Here is a 24,874-nt window from a genome sequence, read left to right as displayed (position 1 = left end):
CCACCTGCCTCAGCCTTCCAGAGTGCTGGAATTACAGGTATGAGGCACAATGCCCAGCCTCAATGAGGTATTATTGTGACTAGAAATGTTTTTTTCTGATTAAGGATATTGTTGTCTTATTAGGATGCTCATGAATTTTTAAGTCAGTGTTTGGACCAGTTGAAAGAAGATATGGAAAAATTAAATAAAACTTGGAAGACTGAACCTGTTTCTGGAGAAGAAAATTCACCAGATATTTCAGCTACCAGAGTATACACTTGCCCTGTTATTACTAATTTGGAGTTTGAGGTTCAGCACTCCATCATTTGTAAAGCGTAAGTAGTGTCTAAGAAATGATTTTCCCTTTTTACTTCTTTATGGCAAGGATTAAAACTCTCCTACGACATACCAGATGCCATGAATTCTTTTCTGTTGTTAAGACAGGGTCTCACACAGTCGCCTAGGCTCTGGGGTGCAGTGGCGCAACCCCAGCTCATTGCAGCCTAGATCTCCTGGGATCAAGTGATCCTCTTAGCCTCCTGAGTAATGAATTTTTATCTCATCTTCCTTTCTATGTCATAGGGAAATATAAACCAACAGATTATATCAAACCTTTTTTTTTTTTGAAGTCTTTATCTTTCTATAGAAATGCTTGGGCTGGGCACAGTGGCTCATGCCTGTAATCCCAACACTCTGGGAGGATGAGGTGGGCAGATTGTTTGAGCCCAGGAGTTCAAAACCAGCCTGGACAGTATGGGGAAACCCCATCTCTACAAAATATACAAAAATTAGGCAGGCGTGGTGATGCACACCTATAATCCCAGCTGCTTGGAAGGCTGAAGTGGGAGGATTGCTTGAACACTGCAAGTTGAGGCTGCAGTAAGCCATGATAACGCCACTGTACTCCAGCTTGGGCAACAAAACAAGACCCTATCTCAAAAAAACAAAACAAAACAAAAATGCTTGGTGGAGTGAGAACTGAGGGAAATTTAAATACTTTATTATATGCTTTAGTATTGACTAAACACTTAATTTTGATCTGTAGTTTTATTTTTTTCATTCTACATCTTTTCCAGTGTAGAATATTGAATTGTTTGGGAATACTTGTTTTTCTTTGTCACTGAAAAAAAAACACACCTTATTACTTGCTTTTTTGGTTGAACCCCACATTATTTTTACTAAAAATGTTTTTTTACAAAATAGATCCGAATTTGAATTATTTTTACCTTTGCAATGTTTTTCAACCATATTTACAGTAATTATCCACACTTACTTTCTACATTAAATTAATTTCCGTACTTACCAGGATTTCTATAGCCTGCACATCACTTTAAAATATTTTACTTTGACTAATCTTCTAGTCATCTATAGTACATCTCTGAATAGATTTTTTTCAGTTACAATGTAATTCTTCACAGTCTCTATATAAGAGAGAATTATTTCTATGACTTTCACACATGACTTAATGCAGAATTGCTGACTCACACATAGTCTTTACCCATCAATATAGTAAGTATACTGCCCTGTCATATCCTGTTACTCTGTGCCACTCATAAGAAACCTGACTTTGTGGGAATTTTTGCTTTTTCTTCCTGAAAATCTGTGGTATTTTTGAAATTCACAGTTTCACTAGTTTACTTCTAGTTATTAACACTTTTTGTTACTTTTGCCTTAATATGGTAGAGCCTTTTCATCGGAAGCTTTGGGATTTTCTACAGCTCTAGAAAACTGTTCTTTAAATACTGCTTCTCTTCCATTCTGGAATTTTCTTCAGAAATATTCAAAATCCATATTGGTTCTCCAATTTTCTGTCCTCCATATCTATTTTTCTCAGGCTGCTCAAAATGATAGTGTTCACTGACATCTTTTCCAGCTGTAACATTCTAGCATTTTTAACCAGAATTTTAATAAAGACAGTTTTGCATCAGTAGTCTGTGATACTGCTTGCTTTCATTCATGACTTCATCAGTCTTTTCCCCCTAGTGGATAAATGGTTTTCTAAAGAAAACATCCAGATCTTGCAAGTATGGTTCAGCTTATAATAGCTAGAGAGTCCAACAGCAGTTAATAATATAATAGCCATTTATCCCTTCCTTCTAATGCACCTTCCAGACAAAATTTGTGCAAGTCAAAGTGAGAGGCAAAGTTTTCAGTTATTATTTCATTGAATTGTGGGAGTACCATTCACATTTTTTTATAGCAAAATTTAAGTTGCCTCCGTTGAAAATGACCACAGGCAGTCCACCAGCTCTCTGTCAGGTCTGGAGAGCTGGGCAGTGGGATCATTCAGGCAACACAGAAGAAAGGAGGACATATTGGGCTGGGCGCGGTGGCTCACGCCTGTAATCCCAACACTTTGGGAGGTCGAGGTGCACGGATCATCTGTGGTCAGGAGTTTGAGACCAGCCTGGCCAACATGGCGAAAACCCATCCTCACTAAAAATACAAAAATTAGCCAGGTGTGGTGGTGCACGCCTGTAGTCCCAGCTACTAGGGAGGCTGAGGCAAGACAATTGCTTTAACCTGGGAGGAGGCGGTTGTAGTAAGCTGAGATTATGCCATTGCACTCTAGCCTGGGTGACAGAGTAAGACTCCATCTCCAAAAAAAAAAGAAGGCCGTATCAGAGTAGTTGGCTTCTACACTGTACCAGTGGTGTTAGGCACTCTAATTGTATAGCACCCAGATGTTGGATATGCAGTTGAAGTATGTGAATCAGTGCAATAAGTGGCATGGATTATGGGATATAGGCACACCAGGTGGCTAGACTGGGCAGGATGTGCCAGCTAGGTGGGGATGGGGTTCTGTTGCTTCATTAGTAATTTTATTTAGGACAATTCTCTAACACAAAGTAGTTTCTGGCTGAAGGAAGATTCCACACACATTACACTTTGGATTGTAATTTTGTGTATTTATCCTTTGCCCTATCTTGCTATGGGTTTGTTTGGCCAGTTTGGCAAATGTACTTTTTAAAAAAACTATTGCAGTTTAAACTGACTGCTTTTTAATTAATGTAAGGAAATTCCGTGCATTAATAATATATTCTTGAATATGGGGGGAAAAAAATTTTTTTTTGAAGACAGAGTCTTGATTTGTCACCCAGGCTGGAGTGCAGTGGCGCAGTCATAGCTTACTGTAGCCTCCTAATTCCTGAACTTAAGCAATCCTTCCCACCTCAGCATCTTGAGTAGCTATGACTATGGGCACATGCCACCATGCCCAGCTAATTTTTTAATTTTTTCTAGAGACGGGCTCTCACTGTGTTGCCCAGGCTGGTCTTGAACTGGCCTCTAGCAACCCTCCCACCTTGGCCTCCCAGATTGCTGGAGTTTATAGGTGTAAGCCACTGTGCCCAGCTTTGTATTTCTTTTTCTCAAACCTGACATCTCGTATGTCTGCAAGTCCTTTCAGCTGTACCTTGGAAATACATCCAGAATGTGACCTCTTTTTACCACTTTCATTGCCACTACCCTACACCAAGCCATTATCACCTCTTGTTTGAATTGTTGCAGCATCTTTTAAATTATTTACCATGTTTCTGCAGTCTGTTTTAAACACATAAGCCAAAGCAATCCATTTAAAATGGAAGTTAGTTCATGTCAGCCTTCTGCTCATACAATTAAAAAACCTATGACTTGTATAACCTCATGTAATCTGCCTCTCAGCACCCCTACCCCCATCTCTGTTAACTCTCTGACTTCATCTTCTGTCACACTTTTCCCTTGCTCTTTCTATTTTAACGAAATGAGCTTCCTTGCTTTTGTTCAAAAATACCAGGATCGTAGTGCCTTAGAGTCTTTGTACTTACCGTTTCCTCTATTTTGAATTCTCTTTCCCAAAATTCTTATTTTTGTTTTTATTTAACTGCTGATTTATTTCTGAGACAGAGTCTTGCTTTGTCACCCAGGCTGGAGTGCAGTGGCTCAATCACAGCTCACTGCACCCTCAACTTCCCTGGCTCAAGCAATCCTCCCGCCACAGCCTCCCAAGTAGCTGGGACTACAGGTGCGTGCCACCATGCCTGGCTAATTTTTTTAATTTTTTGTAGAGAGCGGGTTTTCCAATGTTGCCCAGGCTGGTCTGAAACTTGGGGGCTCAAGCCAACTTCCCACCTCAGCCTCCCAAAATGCCGGGATTGCAGGCATTAGCCCCCACACCTGGCCCCATATTCTCATTTAGGTAGTGCCCTCACTTTTCCAGATCTTTACATAAAGGCCATTTGCTCAGTGATGTGTTTTCTTGCCACCCTATCAGATACTGTGCTCTGATATTTCATTTTCCTCTTCGCTACTATGTATTTCCTCCTTACATGTATCACTATCTAACATACTGTATGTTTTACTAGTGTCAATTTCATTGTCTCTCTCTCCTAGTATAATGATGGCTTCATGAGAGGAGGTATTTTTGCCTTGGTTTATTCACTGCTATCACCCCAGTGCCTAGAACATTTTCTGGCATATAGGAGGCTCTATTCGGTTTTCAGTGCTGTGTAAGAAAGTGCTTCAAACGTATTAGCTTAAAACAACACCCATTTATTCATCCCAGCTCTGTAGGTTAGAAAACTAAGCACAGTATGGCTGAGTTCTCAGCTCAGAGTATCATAAGACTGAAATGAAGGTATTACTGCCTGTGCTCTCATCTGGAGCCCAGGTTCCTCTTCTGTCTCATTAAGGTCATGGGTAGAATTCAGATCCTATGGTTGTAGGACTGAGATTCTCATTTTCTTGCTAGCTGTCCGCTAGAAACACTCATTTCCTAAAGGCTGGCTACAGATCCTTGCCACATGGCCCCCTCATAGGCACTTCACAAGAGTGCTGTTTGCTTTTTTCCAGGCTAGCAGACAGTATACATCTTTCTGACCTCAGACTTCTCTTTCTGTCCTCTAGACCCATATTTAAAGGGCTCATATGGGCCAAGCATGGTGGCTCATGCCTGTAATCCCAGCACTTTAAGAGGCTGAGGCAAGAGGATCACTTGAATCTAGGTGTTCGAGACCAGTCCTGACAACATAGTGATACCCCCTTCTCTACAAAAAGTTTAAAAATTAGCCAGACATGGTGGTGCACACCTGTAATCCCAGCTGTTTGGGAGGCTAAGGTGGGATGATTGCTTGAGCCTGGGAGGTTGAGGCTGCAGTGAGCTGTGGTCATGCCATTGCTCTCCAGCCTGGACAACAGAGCAAGAGCCTGTCTCAAAAACAAACAAAAGGGCTCATGTGATTGGATCTGACCCATTCAGATAATCTCCTTTTTGAGTCATTCAAAGTTAAGATTAGTAACCTTAATGATGTCTGCAAAATTCCTTTGGGCCAGGTAAAATAACATCATCATAGGTGTGGTAGCTCATAATTATCACAGGTTGGTTCTACCCACACTCAAAGGGGACAGAAATATACAAAGTCAAGGGTCACCTTAGAATTCTGCCTGTTAGGCACTCAGTAAATGTTTGTTGAATGAAAGACAAATACACTCTTAATGTTTTTCAGTCTTTAGCTGTAACAGTAGGGAATTAGGGTAGAAATATGAATATTACCTAAAAGTATTGATAAGACAAAATGAAAAACAGTCAGCTACTGCGGCCGGGCGCGGTGGCTTAAGCCTGTAATGCCAGCACTTTGGGAGGCCGAGACGGGCGGATCACGAGGTCAGGAGATCGAGACCATCCTGGCTAACACGGTGAAACCCCGTCTCTACTAAAAAATACAAAAAAAAAAAAAAAAAAAAAAGAAAAACAGTCAGCTACAACTATTTAAAAGAAATTTGCTTCTAGGTAAATTGAGTATGGTGTTTTAATCTCTGAGCTCATGTTTTTAAATTCTATAAAAAATATATTTGATGACTAAATCATTCTGCTGCCTAATAGAAATATCCACATATGCACATAAAGAACATGTAGAATATTTATTTATTTATTTATTTATTTATTTATTTATTTAGAGATGGAGTCTCACTCTGTTGCCCAGGCTGGAGTGCAGTGGCAGGATCTCAGCTCACTTCAGGCTCCACCTCCCGGGTTCATGCTATTATCCTACCTCAGCCTCCCGACTACAGGTGCCCGCCACCACACCCGGCTAATTTTTTGTATTTTTAGTAGAGATGGGGTTTCACCATGTTAGCCAGGATGGTCTTGATCTGCTAACCTTGTGATCTGCCCACCTCGACCTCCCAAAGTGCTGGGATTACAGGCATGATCTACTGTGCCTGGCCAAGAACATGTAGAATTTTTCAAGCATTACTTACATAGCCAACAACTGGAAATAACCTAAATGCTCATCAGTATTAACATGGATAATTGTAGAATATTCATACAGATTAAAGCTATACAACAACAAAAATGCTGTAGAGTCATGCTCAGCAAGTGTAGTTAAATATTACAATCATGCCGAACAAAAGAGGGGCCAACTAAAAATGTATTGCATAATCCCGTCATAAAAGGTTCAAAAACAGGCAAAACATCTATAGTGTTGGAAGACAGAATAATAGTTGTCTTTTGGGACCAGGTGCAGTGGCTCACACCTGTAATCTCAGCACTTTGGGAGGACGAGGCAGGTGGATCACGAGGTTGGGAGTTTCGAGACTGGCCTGGCTAACATGGTGAAACCCCTTCTCTACTAAAATACTAAAAATTAGCCAGGCATGGTGGTGTGCGCCCGTAATCCCAGCTACTTAGGAGGCTGAGGTAGAAATATCACTTGAAACCGGGAGGCAGAGGTTGCAGTGAGCCGAGATTGCACCATTGCACTCCAGCTTGGACAACAAAAGTGAAACTCCGCCTCAAAAAAAAAAAGTTATCTTTTGAGAGAAGGAAGGAGGATAGTGATTGGAAAAGGGTGTGTGCAAGGGGGCTTCTAGGGAGTTGACAGTGGTGTTCTGTTTCTTTTTTTTTTTTTTCTGAGACGGAGTCTTGCTCTGTTGCCCAGGCTGGAGTGCAGTGGCGCGATCTCAGCTCACTGCAAGCTCTGCCTCCTGGGTTCACGCCATTCTCCTGCCTCAGCTTCCCTGTTAGTGTTTTTATGAGACAGAGTCTTGCTCTGTCACCCAGACTGGAGTGCAGTGGCGTGATCTCAGCTCGCTGCAACCTCCGCCTCCCAAGTTCAAGTGATTCTCCTGCCTCAGCCTCCCAAGTAGCTGAGATTACAGGCACGCGCCACCTCGCCTGGCTAATTTTTGTATTTTTCGTAGACAAGGTTTCACCATGTTGGCCAGGCTGGTCTTGAACTCCTGACCTCAGGTGATCCACTCACCTTGGCCTCCCAAAGTGCTGGGATTACAGACGCCAGCCACCACACCTGGCCCTGTTTGTTGATTTGAGTGGTGATGAATGTGTTAACTGATAATTTATCAAGCTGTTTACCTGCAGCAGGTTCACTTTTGTATATTATGCTATACTTTAGTTTTTTAAAGTTTGGGGGTTGCTTATATAAAGTTTAAAAATTGGCCGGGCATGGTGGCTCACGCCTGTAATCCCAGTACTTTGGGAGGCTGAAGCGGGAGGATCACCTAAGGTCGGGAGTTCGAGACCAGCCTGACCAACATGGAGAAACCCCGTCTCTATTAGAAATACAAAATTAGCAGGGCATGGTGACACATGCCTGTAATCCCAGCTACTTGCAAGGCTGAGGCAAGAGAATCGCTTGAACCCGGGAGGCGGAGGTTGCAGTGAGCCGAGATCGCACCACTATGCTTCAGCATGGGCTACAAGAGTGAAACTGCATCTCACGAGAAAAAAAAAAAACATTTTAAAGAAAGTACTAAATACTTGCAATTGAGGTTTTATCTGTATTAATTTAATAAGAGTTAAAGTAAGCATGAAAAAAGTCTTAAATGTATATAGTTCTTATGCCTGGTGATAATGTGTCAGTACCGTAAGTTCTGTGGAAGAACAGTGTTTCTCATGTATATTTGTATTTCTTGTGTACTGGTCTGAATGCTTACATGTCTCATTTTGTTCTTACAGATGTGGAGAGATTATCCCCAAAAGAGAACAGTTTAATGACCTCTCTATTGACCTTCCTCGTAGGAAAAAACCACTCCCTCCTCGTTCAATTCAAGATTCTCTTGATCTTTTCTTTAGGGTAAATAATATCTTTTGTATTTTCACATAACTAAATTTTATATCATTGATAGTTGTATTTGAAGTTGGTTTCTTCAAGGCAAAGTTTCTTTTTCTTTTGTTTTTGTTTTTGTAGACAGGGTCTCACTTTGTCACCCTGGCTATAGTGCAGTTGCACAATCTCGGCTCACTGCAACCTCTGTCCCCAGGTTCAAGCAATCCTCCCACCTCAGCCTCCCCAAGTAGCTGGATCATGCCACCATATCTGGCAAATTTTTGTATTTTTTGGTAGAGTCACAGTTTCATCATGTTGGCCAGGCTGGTCTCGACTCCTGACCTTAAATGATCTGCCCACCTTGGTCTCCCAAAGTTTTGGGATTACAGGCGTGAGCCACCACACCTGGTTTTGGCAGAGTTTCAACAAAATTATTCATAGGGAAAACAGATGAGAAGTTTTTAAAATAATAATTATTTTTAAAAGCTTGATAAATCTAATTATAACTCATTGAAAAAGAAAATTAATTGATTAAATAGATTATAAATTTAACTCAATAGCCGGCATTTAGACAACCTTAGAAATAGTTTGTTGGCCGGGCACAGTGGCTCACACCTGTAATCCCAGCACTTTGGGAGGCTGGGGCAGGTGGATCACAAGGTCTAGAGATCAGGATCATCCTGGCCAACATGGTGAAAGCCAGTCTCCACTAAAAATACAAAAAATAGCTGGGCATGGTGGCCTGTGCCTGTAGTCCCAACTAGTCAGGAGGCTGAGGCAGGAAAATCGCTTGAACTGGGAGTGGGAGGTTGCAGTGAGCCAAGATCACGCCACTGCACTCCAGACTGGAGACGGAACGAGACTCTGTCTCAAAAAAAAAAGTAGTATGTTATTTGTAAACAAATATTAAAGTATTTGAAGTAGCATATTCTAAAATTTGGTAACATGAAATTAAAACTGTAGATACCATGTAAGTTGGTATCCTAAGATCTGCAGAATAAGAAAATATTCTTTGCTTTTTCTTAGGTTGTATGTACCCTATTAAAAACAGGAAGGAAGAGTCATGTTTATCCAAAGCTGTAGATACATATTTGTGTCTGTGATATACAATTACAGATATTGAAAAAGTTTCTGGAGCATAATCAGACTGTTGTTATAGCAGTCTTTATGACTAGTGGAAATTTGCAAGAATCCCCCTTGATCTGTCTAGTAGCAGTCCTTGTTTTGTTGTAGCAAATTGGCAGGATTGTCTTCCTAAGGTATAAAAAATAAAAATAAGGCCAGGCGTGGTGACTCACACCTGTAATCCCATCACTTTGGGAGGCTGAGGCGGGTGGATCACGAGGTCAGTAGATTGAGACCATCCTGGCTAACACGGTGGAGCCCTGTCTCTACTAAAAACACAAAAAAATTAGCCAGGCGTGGTAGCGGGTGCCTGTAGTCCCAACTACTTGGGAGGCTGAGGCAGGAGAATGGCGTGAACCTGGGAGGTGGAGCTTGCAGTGAGCTGAGATCACGCCACTGCACTCCAGCCTGAGTAACAGAGCGAGACTCCGTCTCAAAAAAAAATAAAAAATAAAATTTAAAAATAAAAAATCTGGCTGGGTGCGGTGGCTCACACCTGTAATCCCAACACTTTGGGAGGCCAAGGCAGGCCAATCACCTGAAGTCAGGAGTTCAATACCAGCCTTGCCAACACAGCGAAACCTTGCTTCTACTGAAAATGCAAAAGTTAGCTAAGTATGGTGGCACATGCCTGTAGTCCCAGCTACTCGGGAAGCTGAGGCACGAGAATCACTTGAACCCTGGAAGTGGAGGTTGCAGTGAGCTGAGATCACGCCCCTCCCATAGCCTGGCTGACAGAGCAAGACTCTGTGTCAAAACAAACAAACAAACAAAAATCTGTTTATTAAATGGTGAACATTGAGCTCTACCCAAAGATAAATACTGTGCTTTTCTTTTAGTCATTTTTAAACTATTCTTGTTATTATCATAGACTTTGAAGATTTTTCCTATGTATTTTTACCCCAATTTTTTTAAGGATTTCTTGTTTCAGTGTTCTCTAGGTAATGGTATTCACCCCAATCTTTCATCCTTTTAAAGCAGTTTTTCTTAGTGGGCTGTCACGAGAAGATTGAGTTCCGTTATGCGAAAGGGGTAGTGTTACACCTAACAGACAAGAAATTCTACCTAACCTAAAGGTGATCTTATCTCTGCTATGGCCAAATATTAAAATCTGGATATACTCTTGGTAGTGATTCATATGTGTCCGTGGGGAAAAGGCTGAAAAGCCTAAGAATCTTCTATTTTAGAGTCAGTTACTATCATAAATTTAGATATTTTCTTGGGGGAAAAAAGGAAATTAGAAGTTCTGAAACCGGGCATGATATTATAAGTATATTTTGAGGATTGGGTCTTAATTTGGTAAGGCTCGTGGCTCTAGACACAGAATTTTTAAAACTGGTTCAGAGTTGTCATTCCACTAGTGGAACTGATAAGACTAGAGCAAATATTTGCATTGAAGATATTAATGGTGATTCACCTTCATGCTTTATTTTTCCTTCTTTTTATAGGCCGAAGAACTGGAGTATTCTTGTGAGAAGTGTGGCGGAAAGTGTGCTCTTGTCAGGCACAAATTTAACAGGCTTCCTAGGTAATATATATATATATATATTTTTTTTTTTTTTTTTTTTTTTTTTGCTATGGACTAAAGAATTCACAGGTACATTTAATTGCTTTTCAGTTTTTCTTTTTAAAGTTCGTACAAATATTACTGAATAAATGAAGGTTACTAGAATGGATTGGTAAAGAGGGTCAGGAAAGCTGAAATGTGCAGAGTGTAGAGAGAGGGTGGAGAGCTAGAATGCTCTTGGATAAGAAAGGTGGCCAGGTGTGATAGCTCACGCCTGTAATCCTAGCACTTTGGGAGGCTAAGGTAGGAGGATCACTTGAGTCCAGGAGTTCAAGACCAGCCTGGGTAACGTAGGGAAACCCCCATCTCTACAAAAGAAAGAAATATATATTTAAAGGAAGGAAAAGAAGGAAAAGGGTTTCAAATATTGAAGAGAAAAAGGGTCTTGAGAATTCCAAGAAAATGACAATAGAGGATACAGCTGCTGAGACTTTGGAATAGTTATAAGAACTAACTAGTCAATTTTTAATTTAGTAATGTGTAATATTCAGTTATAATTTGTTGTCCTGTGTTGTGCTGTAGTCTTTCTCTGTTATTCTCATACTTTCAGTAAAAACCTGCTATAGACACACACATGTACATAAGAATAAAATAGGGAGTAATTTTTTGCAGTTTGTTCATTCCTTCATTCTGAGGATCTTATAAATTAGTAAATTTCCTGTAATCATAAGATAAATTTTCTGATATAGGAATGAAATTAACTTATATTGTATCTGCTCTGTATAAACATAAAACTGAAGTAGTTACAAAAAATTATTATGTGGTTATAGGACAGCGTTTAGTTCTTTCCAAGAATAGATTGCAAACACCAAGGTTATTATTAACATTAAGTATTTATGTAGCACTTTGCCTACAAAGTGCTTTACTTTCTTTTATTAGCTTCAATATTCTGTCAGTAAGTGTGGAATTTCTGGAACCTACGCCCTAGAGACTAGTTCTTTTACATTTCATAATCTACCTCTTTCTAGAAAATGGGAGTTGGTTTTTTTTTTTTTTTTTTTTTTTTGGTTGTTTTTTGTTGTTGTTGTTGTTTTGATACAGAGTCTTGCTCTGTCCCCCAGGCTAGAGTGCAGTGGCACGATCTCAGCTCACTGCAACCTCTGCCTCATGGGTTCAAGCGATTCTCCTTCCTCAGCCTCCTGAGTAGCTGGGATTACAGGTGTGTGCCACTACACCTGGCTACTTTTTGTATTTTTAGTAGAGATGGGGTTTTGCCATGTTGACCAGGTTGGTCTTGAACTCCTGACCTCGGGTGATCTACCCACCTCAGCCTCCCAAAGTGCTGGGATTACAGGCATGAGCTACTGCACGGCCAGCCAAGGAAGCTGGTTTTAAAGAAATGACTTTATAAAGGCTGGGCGTGGTGGTTCATGCCTGTAATCTCAACATTTTGGGAAGCCAAGGTGGAAGGATTGCTTGAGACCAGGAATTCAGGACCAGCCTGGGCAACATGGTGAGACCCCCATCTCTACAAAAAATATTGTGTTTTTTGTTTTTTTCAAACAGAGTCTCTTTCTGTTGCCTAGGCTGGAGTGCAGTGGCATGATCTTGGCTTACTGCAACCCCCGCCTCCTGGGTTCAAGCGTTTCTCCTGCCTCAGCCTTCTGAGTAGCTGGGATTACAGGGATGCGCCACCACGCTCGGCTAATTTTTGTGTTTTTGGTAGAGACGGGGTTGTGCCATGTTGACCAGGCTGGTCTCAAACTCCTGACCTCAGGTGATCTGGCTGCCTTGGCCTCCTAAAGTATATAAATCATAGCAGTATTATTATATTGACTTAAGAGACTTATATTATATTTTTGACTTAAGAGACTGTTCTTTCCTATTTGTGAGTGGTTTGAGGCCAGGAAGGTGGGAGGAAGAATCTTAAGGCAAAGAATTGGTTGTTACCAGCTGTCACTAAGGAAACCATGTGTACAGTTAAAAAGACTAGTTTTGACCTCATATGCTGGATGTCTCTTCTCTTTCCCATTTTCTTGCTATTTGGTTTTTCAAGTGGGGGGAAAATAAATGCTAAGGGGAATTTTTCTCCTTGCTTTTCTTTCTTTTTTTTTTTTTTTTTTTTTTTTTCCTGGTAGATCACTTGTGTTAAAGGTTAATTTATTCCAGACTTATGTAATAGAAGCTTCTGTTTGTCAAATCCCAATATTAGTCTTGTTCTACTTTTGTTTAATTTACTATTCAAAGCCACTCTTTAAATCCCGATGATTAGTCTTGTTCTACTTTCGTTCAGTTTAATATTCAAAGCCACTCTTATTCTTGAAGGGCCTGTTATCGTTATCAAATCTGTTCACAAAGTTGGGCCTCATCTTTGAAGATCAATGATTTTGACTATCATTTTCCTGTTTTATATTACTTTTTTTTTTCCCTTTTACTGCTCCGTGCATAGCAGGGCTACGCTATAGGCAGTGTGTCCAGAGTAGCCTCATATTACCTTTTATTTTGGTTAGGTTATTTGAAATTCTAGTCACAAGATTTAATTTTGACATTGGTTCCACATCAGTTGTGTCCTTGTATTCTCTCAAATTGTAAATTTGAAGGTCCTGAGTTCTAGCATGCTTTTTAAAGAGAAGTACAATCCATAACTTCAATTTGCAAATTTTTGTTTGTGGCTTCTGTGATGAAGGCATGTATGGTAAGAAACAGTTTTTTATAGATCAGACATTTTTGTGTATGTGCCTGGAACTGAAGTTTATTCCCATAAGATTTTTGAAATTCAATTTTTAAATGTTCTTATGAGTTGAGAAATACATTTAATCCATCAAGCAGAGATCGTGTTCTGTATGAGAAGTGAAAAAGTTACCACAATTTTAACCATAAAGAATTCAGTCCTTCTAAAGAGCTAAAAGCCTTTTCAGACCCACAGACAAGATTTGGCATGCAAATTTTTGTAAAGCTTTTTTCTAGATGGGGAAACATTTTGTATTTCCTCCTTAGCTTTCTACAGAGAAAGTGCTTCTGAAAATAAAAGAATAATTCTCATCAAATCATCTTGAAATAATTAATGTTTACCATTAAATATAAGAGCTATATAACATTTTAATAGACATTATTTTACCAGTAGTGGCTATATAAAACCTATTGCTTTTTAAACTACGTAACAGTGAAGTAAATAATTTAAGGATTTAAACCAATATCAATGCCAAATTTAACATTCTTGTCTGCTATATTTTATTTATTTGTGTTTTTTTCTAGGAACATTGTAACTATTTTACCCAAACTGCACTAATCCACCATTGTCCCTGTTTTGTTATTTGTATGCTCATTAACTGGCCCAATGCCTGTTACCTAACAGGTATTCAGTAAATATTCTTTGATGTGTCTTTGGTTTGGCCAAATGGATTTTTTAAATCAAAAGTCATCTACCATAGTTAGAGTGATCTATTTCACTATACAAGAGATACTTGTATTAAGTATGAATTAGTAAGGGTGTCATCTCCTGTTTTTCAGGGTCCTCATTCTCCATTTGAAACGATATAGCTTCAATGTGGCTCTCTCGCTTAACAATAAGATTGGGCAGCAAGTCATCATTCCAAGATACCTGACCCTGTCATCTCATTGCACTGAAAATACAAAACCACCTTTTACCCTTGGTTGGAGTGCACATATGGCAATGTAAGTCCTTGAGAGACTATGTCTTCACATTCTCTTTTGAAATAGAAAGGCTTTAGTATCTAATCAAAAGAATGAATTACATAATATGACCCCAAGATAAAATCAGATCAATGGCCAGATGCAGTGGCTCATGCCTGTAATCCCAGCACTTTGGGAAGCTGAAGCAAGAGACTCGCTTGAGCCTAGGAGTTTGAAACCACCTATGGCAACAGAGCGTGACCTCGTCTCTACAAAAAATAAAATAATAAAGCCAGCATGGTGGCACACACCTGTAGTCCCAGCTACTCGAGACTGAGGTGGGAGGATTGCTGGAGCCTGGGAGATGAAGTCTGCAGTGAATGGTGATCAGAGCAAGACCCTATCTCAAAAAAAAAAAAAAAAAAAAAAAAGGAAAAGAAAAAAATCAGACCAAGAAGGAGATTTTAATTTTGCTTTACTTTGTTTTAGTGTTAAATCACTGCCTGAAGTAATTGAAGATAATGCTTAAAATTTTTCCAGAGTTATTAGTTGCTTTTCATAGTGAGGTGCTGTTTTAGGAAGTGCTCTTTTTAGACTGCTAGAAGACAGCTTGATATACTTTGGGAATATAAATCAAACTTAGGTGATAATAAGAGTCACCTAGACACTAAAAATACTGATTTTTGTGTTTTTTCCCTGGAAGTTCTGTTTCAGTAGGTCTGAGATAGGGGCTTAGGAATCAATATTTTTAGCAAATGCCTCAGTTGACTCTTCAGGACATGCAGTTATGAGAAACCCTATACTCAATGTTATGCCTTCATTCATATATTATCAGCAGTGTAAAGAACTTAAATGGCTACTAAAATTTCTCAAGAAAAAAAGAAGTAATCTTTACTTTAGGTTTTGCTTCATTATGTATGCTGGGAAAACCTTAGGACTTCTTTGAGTGTTCCCCTTTTTTCTACGTATTTGCATTACTTTGAAGCCGTATGTTATGTCATTCTTTTCTATACTCAAACACTAGTTTGGTGGCATAATAAAGTTATAGAACTTTAAAGATGAAAGACATTTTAGAGATATTTGTCCAAGCCCTTAATTTTATACAAGAGGACCGAGGAAATTAAATGATTTTCCTGAAGTCATACAGTTAGTGTCTGAAAGAGCAACGTCTCATGGAAGTTTACACTAGTGTCTCAAGGGTCTACTAAGAAAAGCATGTGGCCAGAGAGTCTAAGTGTTTCTGGTTTTTTCCTCTCACAGCTTTTTGTGTGTTTTTGCTTGGTACATACTACATACTACCTTCTGCTGGTAGAGCTATTACTCTTGCTGGCAGTAGTGCTATGTCACACTAACAGTGTAGACTCTTTATGTGATCACGGGCCTGAAGCCAAGCTATCTGACTGTACAATTTGATAGCTTTTAGACCTTACACAAATTCCTTGACTTGTCTGTAAGAAAAACAATAGGATGGTTGTGAACATTAAATGAGATAAGAATACGTAGAGTTCTTGGCACAGTGTGTGACATCTAATAAGTCCTCAATAAATGAGAGCTATTACTTTAAAAGAACTGAGACAAAGTGATTTTCTCCAGGTTATTTTTTTCCTATGTATTACACTTGACTTCATTTCCAGTGCTGTCTGTTTAGATTATTGGATCAAGGAGAGCCTAGAGATGGTATTTCATTTTCTCTTTTGGCCTCTATTGCTAGTAAATTTTTTTGTGTGTGTGTGATGGAGTCTCGCTGTGTCGCCCAGGCTGGAGTGCAGTGGCGCATCTCCACTCACTGCAAGCTCCTCCTCCCGGATTCACGCCATTCTCCTACCTAAGCCTCCTGTGTAGCTGGGACTACAGGAGCCCGCAACCATGCCCGGCTAATGTTTTGTATTTTTTTAGTAGAGACGGGGTTTCACTGTGTTAGCCAGGATGGTCTCGATCTCCTGGCCTCATGAACCACCGCGCCCGGCCTTTTTTTTTTTTTTTTTTTTTTGAGATGGAGTCTCACTCCGTTGCCCAGGCTGGAGTGCAGTAGTAAGATCACCGCTCACTGCAACCTCCGCCTCCTGGGTTCAAGCAATTCTCATGCCTCAGCCTCCCGAGTAGCTGGGATTACAGGCACCCGCCACCAAACCCGGCTAATTTTTGTATTTTTAGTAGATACGGGGTTTCACCATGTTGGCCAGACTGGACTTGAACTCCTGACCTCGGGTGATTCACCTGCCTCAGCTTCCCAAAGTGCTGAGATTACAGGCATGAACCACTGCGCCTGGCCTATTGCTAGTAATTTTAAAAGTATTATAGTTGTTTGCTTTTCAAGAGGACATAAAAGGAATTATAGTACAGAATAATTCATTTTATAAGTCAAATATATATCTTTAATAATTCATTTGTATACATTATATATTTTCTAATTTTCTGATAGTTCTAGACCATTGAAAGCCTCTCAAATGGTGAATTCCTGCATCACCAGCCCTTCTACACCTTCAAAGTGAGTTATATTTCTTATGTACCCAAAATCTGTATTTAAGGATTTGACTTACCCTAATCTCCAAGATTGCCTCCCTGCCTTTTCATTATTGTTTTTCTTTTTGCATGATAATGCTCTTTATTATCTATACTTTTGAAACTTTCCTGAATTTGATTAGAATATATTGAAGGATATAACAGATTTTAATCAGTGACACAAGGTTAGCTCATCCTCTCAATATTCTGTCTTAAAACTTTTAAAAACTTATTATTGTTAATATGTAATAATTTCATCCTAAAACTCTAAAAATTAACAAGGACATAGGAGTCTAGGGACTTAAGGGATAAAATTACCCCTATTAGTCTAAAACACTCTTCCTTAAAGATAGACATAGAATCCCAAAACATCTTTTTACCTGTTGTTAGCCAGTCTGGAAATTCTTCTTTGACACCGAATAGGAGTTATTTTGAAAGGGGACAGGAAAACAAGCAAGCATTCTACAAATGCCCTGGTTTTTTTTTGTTGTTGTTGTTTAAGACCAAACTTTATCCAAGGAGGGAAGCACATGCCTTTTTTGTTTGCTTTTTAAATATATTTCCTCTGAGATTTTACTAGAGGAGTTCCTGATTAGATCATTTCAATTGATTTAGTTGTCGTTTGACTTTTTAATTAATTTTTCTAAAAATTTGATGGCCCAAAGTACTTCTAGAGAAGAGACATTTTTGTTGTTTAAGGGCTTTTGGGGGGCTTATATAACCATAAAATGACATTTGGGAACTGCTATTTTCTTTTCCTCCTGTTAATTATTTTTCAGTGCAATTAAAACCAGATGACTAACATGACTAGAAATCTGAAATGGTACCGATATGAATACTCTTACCCGTTCTCAAGATACAAATGAGCAATACCACTTGGCTGCTTAGAAAGTGAGCAAGTGATGCATTTACAGGATGAATATTTTTCATTGCTACAGGCAAGCTGCCTTCTGTAAATATAGTAATTATTAATGGAATGCACTCTTTATGTACCAAGTCACTGTAGTTGCAAGAAAGAACTGATTTCATTGGGCATCATTGTACCTTGGCATGGTCATCTGTTCTCCAGGGTCTACTGGTATGAAAATTTGGGAGTTGATCAATAAAGAATGATTAGGCCCTAGAAGACCTGTCATGCCGATCAAACTTAAAAGAGGCTGAGTTATGAACCAGAATACCATTGATTCTTCTACAATGTCCTTTGTCACTTTTGACCCTGGTGCAGTGGTAGCCAGGTGTCATCCTCCTTCAGCAAATATTCATCTGGATAAACAAATTAATATGTTCAGGTTTGCTTGGTGAGCATGAAATCTGAAATGAGGAATTAAGATGGCTAATTGGCTATTATACTAAAAACCCTTTTGAGCACATAATGGGAGGCTTTTCAAGTGTTCAGGCTGGAGTGCAGTGATATCCTGGCTGCCCTGAGCCACACACTATGTTTGGGCTTATCACTGACCACTTGCCTCTTTTCTTTGATCTACATTGCTATGTAATTTTCCTGATTTCCACTCTGGCCTCTTATTTCTTGGTGCCATTAGTCTATATGTTTATTTTCAGTTTTTACGTTCAGGTTAATTGTATTTCCCAGTTTTCATTTTATATATATTTTTTGTATTGCATATGAATTTATGTTAACCTCCATCAAAGAAAGTTCTTGTTCTTTGACCTTTACCACTTTTTTCTTTAGTTTATTTTCGGCTTACCTAGAAGACAACACAGTAACACCTTACTTATCTGGCATCATTAAAGGATTCCACATAAGTGAATTTTTATATAACTGAAGCTTACCCTTTTAAGCATTTATCTTTTAAAAAATTTTTAACAGTTTGGATGAAAATGTTTCTAAAATATGTTATGCTATTCCTTACATTCTTAAATAAAATAACTAAGGATAATTTAAGTATATCTTAATGACTTAAAATCAGCATTTTAAGTATCAATTATTGCACTGTGTTTCAATATGATATTGCCCTCAGAGGCTCTTATTACAAGACAGTTTGCTTTTACATTAAATGACTTTATAGTTCTTGTTTGCCTTTCTTGTGGTTATTCTTTCTCATTCTTAGCTCTCATTTCTTGATGAACTTGATATACTATTTTATACACCATTTCCTGGGAAAGAAAGGGTCCCTCTAAGTACATGGGTTTTGGAACTGCCTTCCTCAGAAGCCTTTTTTTCTTACTTTGGAATCCCTATGTTCTGGAAAGTAGAGGTTGCCAGAAGTCTGACCTACAGATAAGTGGATAAGTGGAATGTTACTGTTATTTTTAAAGTGCATGGGTCATAATTTAAAAGATCACAAATTAGTCTTCATGCACTTTGTTGTCAAAAACATTTATTCATTGCTATGCCTGCATGAATTCAGTAGCATACTTTATAAAGACAATAGCAAATTTCATTGGGGTTGATCATTAAAAGAAAAAAGGCACAACATGATTAGTTTACTGATGATACGTAGTAGCATAAGAGTTGTCCAGTTTTCAAAGCATGGCTCTTTTGGAGTGGGGCAAAGGTAATGCTGAAATATACCTCTTTTGATGTATCTTTTTTTTCTGTTAAGTAATTTTCCATAATGGAAAAGCAATTTGTTTTGGTATTTTTACATCAAAAGAATAACAAAGACAAATGTTTATCAGACTTTTTTTTTCCCCCTTAAATTACAGGAAATTCACCTTCAAATCCAAGAGTTCCTTGGCTTTATGCCTTGATTCAGACAGTGAGGATGAACTAAAACGTTCAGTGGCCCTCAGCCAGAGACTTTGTGAAATGTCAGGCAACGAACAGCAGCAAGAAGACCTGGAAAAAGTAAGTAATATTTTCTTAAAACATCTGACAAAAATTTGTTTAGCTCTTACTGTCCAAACAAATGTCTTTTATAACCATCATCAAACTAATTAATTTTAAAGAAAATGCCTTCTCTGGCTACAGAAATCAGTCTGTTTACAGATGGATCAAGACTTATGATAAATTAGTTGTTCTGAACAAATTACTTTCTTTTTTTGCCCTTCAGAGCTACTTTTGCATATTGGTCCTCAAAAAATTACTTGCTTTATTTTGGTAGCAGTGTTGTTTGTTTGTTTGTTTGTTTGTTTTAAAGACAGGGTATCGCTCTGTTGCCCAGGCTGGAGTACAGTGGCATAATCATGGCTCACCACAGCCTCATCCTCCTGGGCTCAAACAATCCTCCTACCTCAGCTCCCCAGGTAGCTGGGACTACAGGCACACACCACCGTGCCTGGCTAGTTTTTAAAATTTTTTGTAGAGACAAGGTCTCACTATGTGGCCTAGGCAGGTCTAAAATTCCTGGACTCAGCTTCCCTAAGTGCTTGGATTACAGGCATGAACCACTACTCCCAGCCTGTAGCAATTGTTTATGTGAGGGAACTGTAGTAAACATTTTACATCAACAGAGCAACCAAGTTATCTAATTGTTTAAATTATGGATTTATTAATTGGCTTAATATATAGATAATTATATGGATAGTTAATGCTTTGAAGATCTAAGCTTTTCTATGTGTTTACGTTATCTTATGTGACTATATTTTATTTTAAGCCTCCTTTTTAAATAATAGAATTATTTTAGTAGTTATTTTTGTTCTGAGTTGTTTCCTATCTTACTTTAAAGCCAGAGGTAGTTTGTGGTTGCTCAACTTGAATGAGAAATGAGTGAAAGTCCAAAATTCTCCCAGAAAACAATTTTTGAATATTTACATAATCTTTTTTTTCTTTTTTTTTTTTTGAGACGAAGTCTTGCTCTGTTGTCCAGGCTGGAATGCAGTGGCACGATCTTGGCTCACTACAGTCTCTGTCTCCCAGGTTCAAGTGATTCTCCTGCCTCAGCCTCCTGAGTAGCTGGGATTGCAGACGTGCACCACAACATCTCCCTAATTTTTGGATTTTGGTTTTTTATTTTTTATTTTTTTTTGAGACAGAGTCTCGCCCTGTCACCCAGGCTGGAGTGCAGTGGTGTGATCTCAGCTTGCTAGATCCTCTACCTCCCAGGTTAAGGCGATTCTCTGTCTCCCTAGTAGCTGGGACTATAGGTGTGTGCCACCACGCCTGGCTAATTTTTTTATATTTTTAGTGGTGGCGGGATTTATCCACATTGGCCAGGCTGATCTTGAACTCCTGGCCTCAAGTGATCTGCTGGCCTCAGCCTCCCACAGTACTGGGATTACAGGCATGAGCCGCCACGCCCAGCCTAATTTTTGTATTTTTAGTAAAGACAGGTTTTCGCCACGTTGGCCAGGCTGGTCTCAAACTCCTGACCTCAGGTGATCCGCCCACCTTGGCCTCACAAAGTTCTGGGATTACAGGCGTGAGCTACCTCGCCTGGCCTTCTTTACATAATCTTGATGTCATTTTTATTTTTCTCATTTATTATTAATAAGACCAGCTAACATTTATAATGGTGTAATAAGCATAATGATGGAATATTTACTGTATAACCTAAATATATCTGGAAGAAAATAAATTGAAAATACTTACAGAGTAATTATCTCTGAGTAATCTATTTTGAGTGAATTTATCTTATTATTTTTACATATTTTCCAAATTTTTACAAAATTTATACTTATTTCTATCAAGAAAAAACAATCGTGTATTCTTATATATTTATTTTTAAAGTTAGACTCACCATTTAGTTTATATATCAGTTATTGATTGTTAAATAACCCAAAGCATCAAAGAAAGGAAACTTTAGAAATAAAGTTGCTACTTTAAATGCTAACTAAGTTTGCTATATTTATAAGTATTCTGGTTTCTCCTAAAAGTAACTCTCTTCTTTAGGATTCAAAATTATGCCCAATAGAGCCTGACAGGTCTGAATTGGAAAACTCAGGATTTGACAGAATGAGCGAAGAAGAGCTTCTAGCAGCTGTCTTGGAGATAAGTAAAAGAGATGCTTCACCATCTCTGAGTCATGAAGATGATGATAAGCCAACTAGCAGTCCAGATACTGGATTTGCAGAAGATGATATTCAAGAAATGCCAGAAAATCCAGACACAATGGAAACTGAGAAGCCCAAAACAATCACAGAGCTGGGTAGGTTTAATGAAGATTAAACCTCTGTTAAACAAAACATAACTCTTTCAAAGTTTCGTAGTGACAAATGAGCTCCAAATAACCGGAGATAAATAGAAAAATTAGCTGAGCATGGTGGCGTGTGACCCTTATCCCCGCTACTCGGGAAGCTGAGGCAGGAGAATTCTCTTGAACCCAGGAGGCGGAGGTTGCAGTGAGCCAATATTGTGCCACTGCACTCCAGCCTAGGCGACAGAGTGAGACTCCTTCTCAGATAAAAACAAATAAAGGGAGGTGAAATGGATCTGTATATAACAGGGCTGTTGGCATTTTCATTCTGTATTATAAAAAGCTTTAAAAAGTGAGAAGCAAATATTGTGACTAGCACACAGATACTAGTAGTAAAGTATGCTGTATCCCTTTAGGTATACATCAGTAGTAAAGCTAACCTTCTTATGTGCATTTGATATATGTTTGTGTCAGTTCTGAGGTGCCTTTCTCACCACTGCTGTTTAAGAAATTCATGGCCGGGCGCGGTGGCTCAAGCCTGTAATCCCAGCACTTTGGGAGGCCGAGACGGGCGGATCACGAGGTCAGGATATCGAGACCATCCTGGCTAACAGTCTCTACTAAAAAATACAAAAAACTAGCCGGGCGAGGTGTCTGGCGCCTGTAGTCCCAGCTACTCAGGAGGCTGAGGCAGGAGAATGGCGTAGACCCGGGAGGTAGAACTTGCAGTGAGCTGAGATCCAGCCACTGCACTCCAGCCTGGGTGACAGAGCGAGACTCCATCTCAAAAAAAAAAAAAAAGAAAAAGAAATTCATATAATTCTTTCACTTTCCTATATTGGAATTTACACCAGGTGTTAGGGTGTGAATAATTCAAGTTCTCCGTCCCCTGCACAGTGCATTACTTAGTTTCTATGTTTAGATATATTTAGATACACAACTACTTACCACTGTGTTACAGTTGCCTGCAGTACTCAGTACAGTAACATGCTGTACAGGTTTGTAGCCCAAGAGCAATAAGCTATACTATATAGACTAGATGTGTAGTCAGCTCTACCATCTAGGTTTGTGTTAAGTATACTCGAAGATGTTCGCACAAAGATGAAATCACTTAATGCAGTTTCTTAGAATGCATCTTCATCATTAAGCAACACATGACTGTACATAAAATGCTATACTATTTTTTTGGTGATTTTTATTCATTTTTTGTTATCTAAAGCTATCAATGGGAACAACAGAGCTGAGCCATCCTGCCTTATACTGTGGGTATTTTGAAACTTTTAGGTAGATAACTTTTACTGTCTTTTCCTATGACCAGTTCAAATTTTTCTCTCTTGATAGCCCCAAGATCTAAACAACTGTATATTGCTAATGTGTTTCAGGTACACCAAGCATAGGATTTTGAAAATGAAGAGAATACTAGAATATCAGAAAATTATTTTCTACATTCTCATAGTTGGAACCTCTTCAATTTTAAATTATTTTGCATGCAAGTAAAATAAGAATTAGTATATCCACATTTAACTGGAAACAACGTGATGGTTTTTATACACAGGCATTAATTTTTTCCTTCTTGATACAAGTATCATTATGCACTCCCCTTATTACATTTATATTCACTGCCCTTAGGTATCACTGGTTAATATTGGTGATTTTGTCCCTTCCTGATTTATTTCCTGCTTTCTGCTCTCCTTTTCAGTTCTTTGCCCAGTCCTATAACTTCATAAAATTAACAAAGGGACAGCTACAGGAAGAGGTAATATGTAGCAATGTCCTATATCATGCACTTCAAGGGAGCTACAGTTTTTATAGCGTGAAAGGAGACAAAGTAGTTGGAAATGGCAGTGGGTAATAAAGAGGAAACCCACCCTGTCTCCAGGCTCTGGGGTATGGGGAAAAAACAACCTATACTTCAAAGAACACTAGAAAAATCCATAATGGGAGGCTTTAGAAGAAAAACTGGCCCTGACTAAACACTAAAGAGACCTGACAACCAAATGTAGTGAGTAACCTTAGGAGTCTAGGTTAGAAAAAATTCTACAAAAAATATTTTGGAAACAACTGGAAAAATGAGAATGTGGGCTATAGATTGGAATTACAAATAGAATTACTGTTAATATTCTTAGGTGTGATAATTGTTATGTAGGAAAATGTGCTTTTTAATTAAGAGATTCAGGCTGGGCTGGGTGTGGTGGCTCATGCCTGTAATCCCAGTGCTTTGGGAGGCTGAGGTGGTGAATCACCTGAGGTCAGGAGGTTAAGACCAACTTGACCAATGTGGTGAAACCCCATCTCTACCAAAAATACAAAATTAGCTGGGCATGATGTTGCATGCCTATAATCGCAGCTACTTGGGAGGCTGAGGCAGAAATATTGCTTGAACCCAGGAGGCGGAGGTTGCAGTGAGCCGATATTGCACCATTGCACTTCAGCCTGGGCAACAAGAGCAAAACTCTGTCTCAAAAAAAAAAAAAAAAAAAATGGCCAGGCGTGGTGGCTCACACCTGTAATCCCAGCACTTTGGGAGGCTGAGGCAGGTGAAATCACGAGATCAGGAGATCGAGACCATCCTTGCTAGCACGGTGAAACCCCGTCTCTACTAAAAATACAAAAAATTAGCGGGGTGTGGTGGCAGGGGCCTGTAGTCCCAGCTACTCGGGAGGCTGAGGCAGGAGAATGGCGTGAACCCAGGAAGCGGAGCTTGCAGTGAGCCGAGATCATGCCACTGCACTCCGGCCTGGGCGACAGAGCGAGACTCCGTCTCAAAAGAAAAAAAAAAGAGAGAAAGAGATTCAGGCTCACGTGCTTTGGGGTAAAGTATTATAATATAGGCAATTACAGTGTATTCACCTGGCTCCATAGAAAAAAAGGAAAAATGTGAGTAAGTGTGTATACAAACACTCAGTCTCTAAAGACAGCCTCTAGTGAACCATAGCTACCACTATGCATACTCTTGTATAGACCTCTTCACAGTGAATTTGGGAAGGCTATGTGAGTGCAGTAAAATGTGATTGAATTTATTCTGTGTCAAGTTTGTGATTAAACAT

At 39.1% G+C, this 24,874-nt stretch overlaps 1 protein-coding gene across 8 annotated transcripts in view; it reads left to right on the top strand.

Annotated features, from left to right (window-relative positions):
* USP37 (ubiquitin specific peptidase 37) overlaps positions 1 to 24,874 on the top strand; it is a 122,436-nt gene that overhangs the window by 71,095 nt on the left and 26,467 nt on the right. For 5 of the 8 annotated variants that reach the window (XM_007966270.3, XM_007966267.3, XM_007966268.3 and 2 more), the window contains 7 exons: positions 124 to 314; positions 7,934 to 8,051; positions 10,598 to 10,677; positions 14,167 to 14,331; positions 16,712 to 16,777; positions 19,459 to 19,600; positions 21,584 to 21,839. In XM_007966270.3, the coding sequence (XP_007964461.3) occupies positions 124 to 314; positions 7,934 to 8,051; positions 10,598 to 10,677; positions 14,167 to 14,331; positions 16,712 to 16,777; positions 19,459 to 19,600; positions 21,584 to 21,839 (1,018 nt within the window). The remainder of the gene's footprint in view (positions 1 to 123; positions 315 to 7,933; positions 8,052 to 10,597; positions 10,678 to 14,166; positions 14,332 to 16,711; positions 16,778 to 19,458; positions 19,601 to 21,583; positions 21,840 to 24,874) is intronic. The other 3 variants (XM_007966271.3, XM_007966274.3, XM_038001534.2) reach the window with 2 other exon arrangements.

Source organism: Chlorocebus sabaeus, chromosome 10 (genome assembly GCF_047675955.1).
Source record: "Chlorocebus sabaeus isolate Y175 chromosome 10, mChlSab1.0.hap1, whole genome shotgun sequence".
NCBI classification, from domain to species: domain Eukaryota; kingdom Metazoa; phylum Chordata; class Mammalia; order Primates; family Cercopithecidae; genus Chlorocebus; species Chlorocebus sabaeus.
This window is presented reverse-complemented; position numbering and strand designations above follow the sequence as displayed.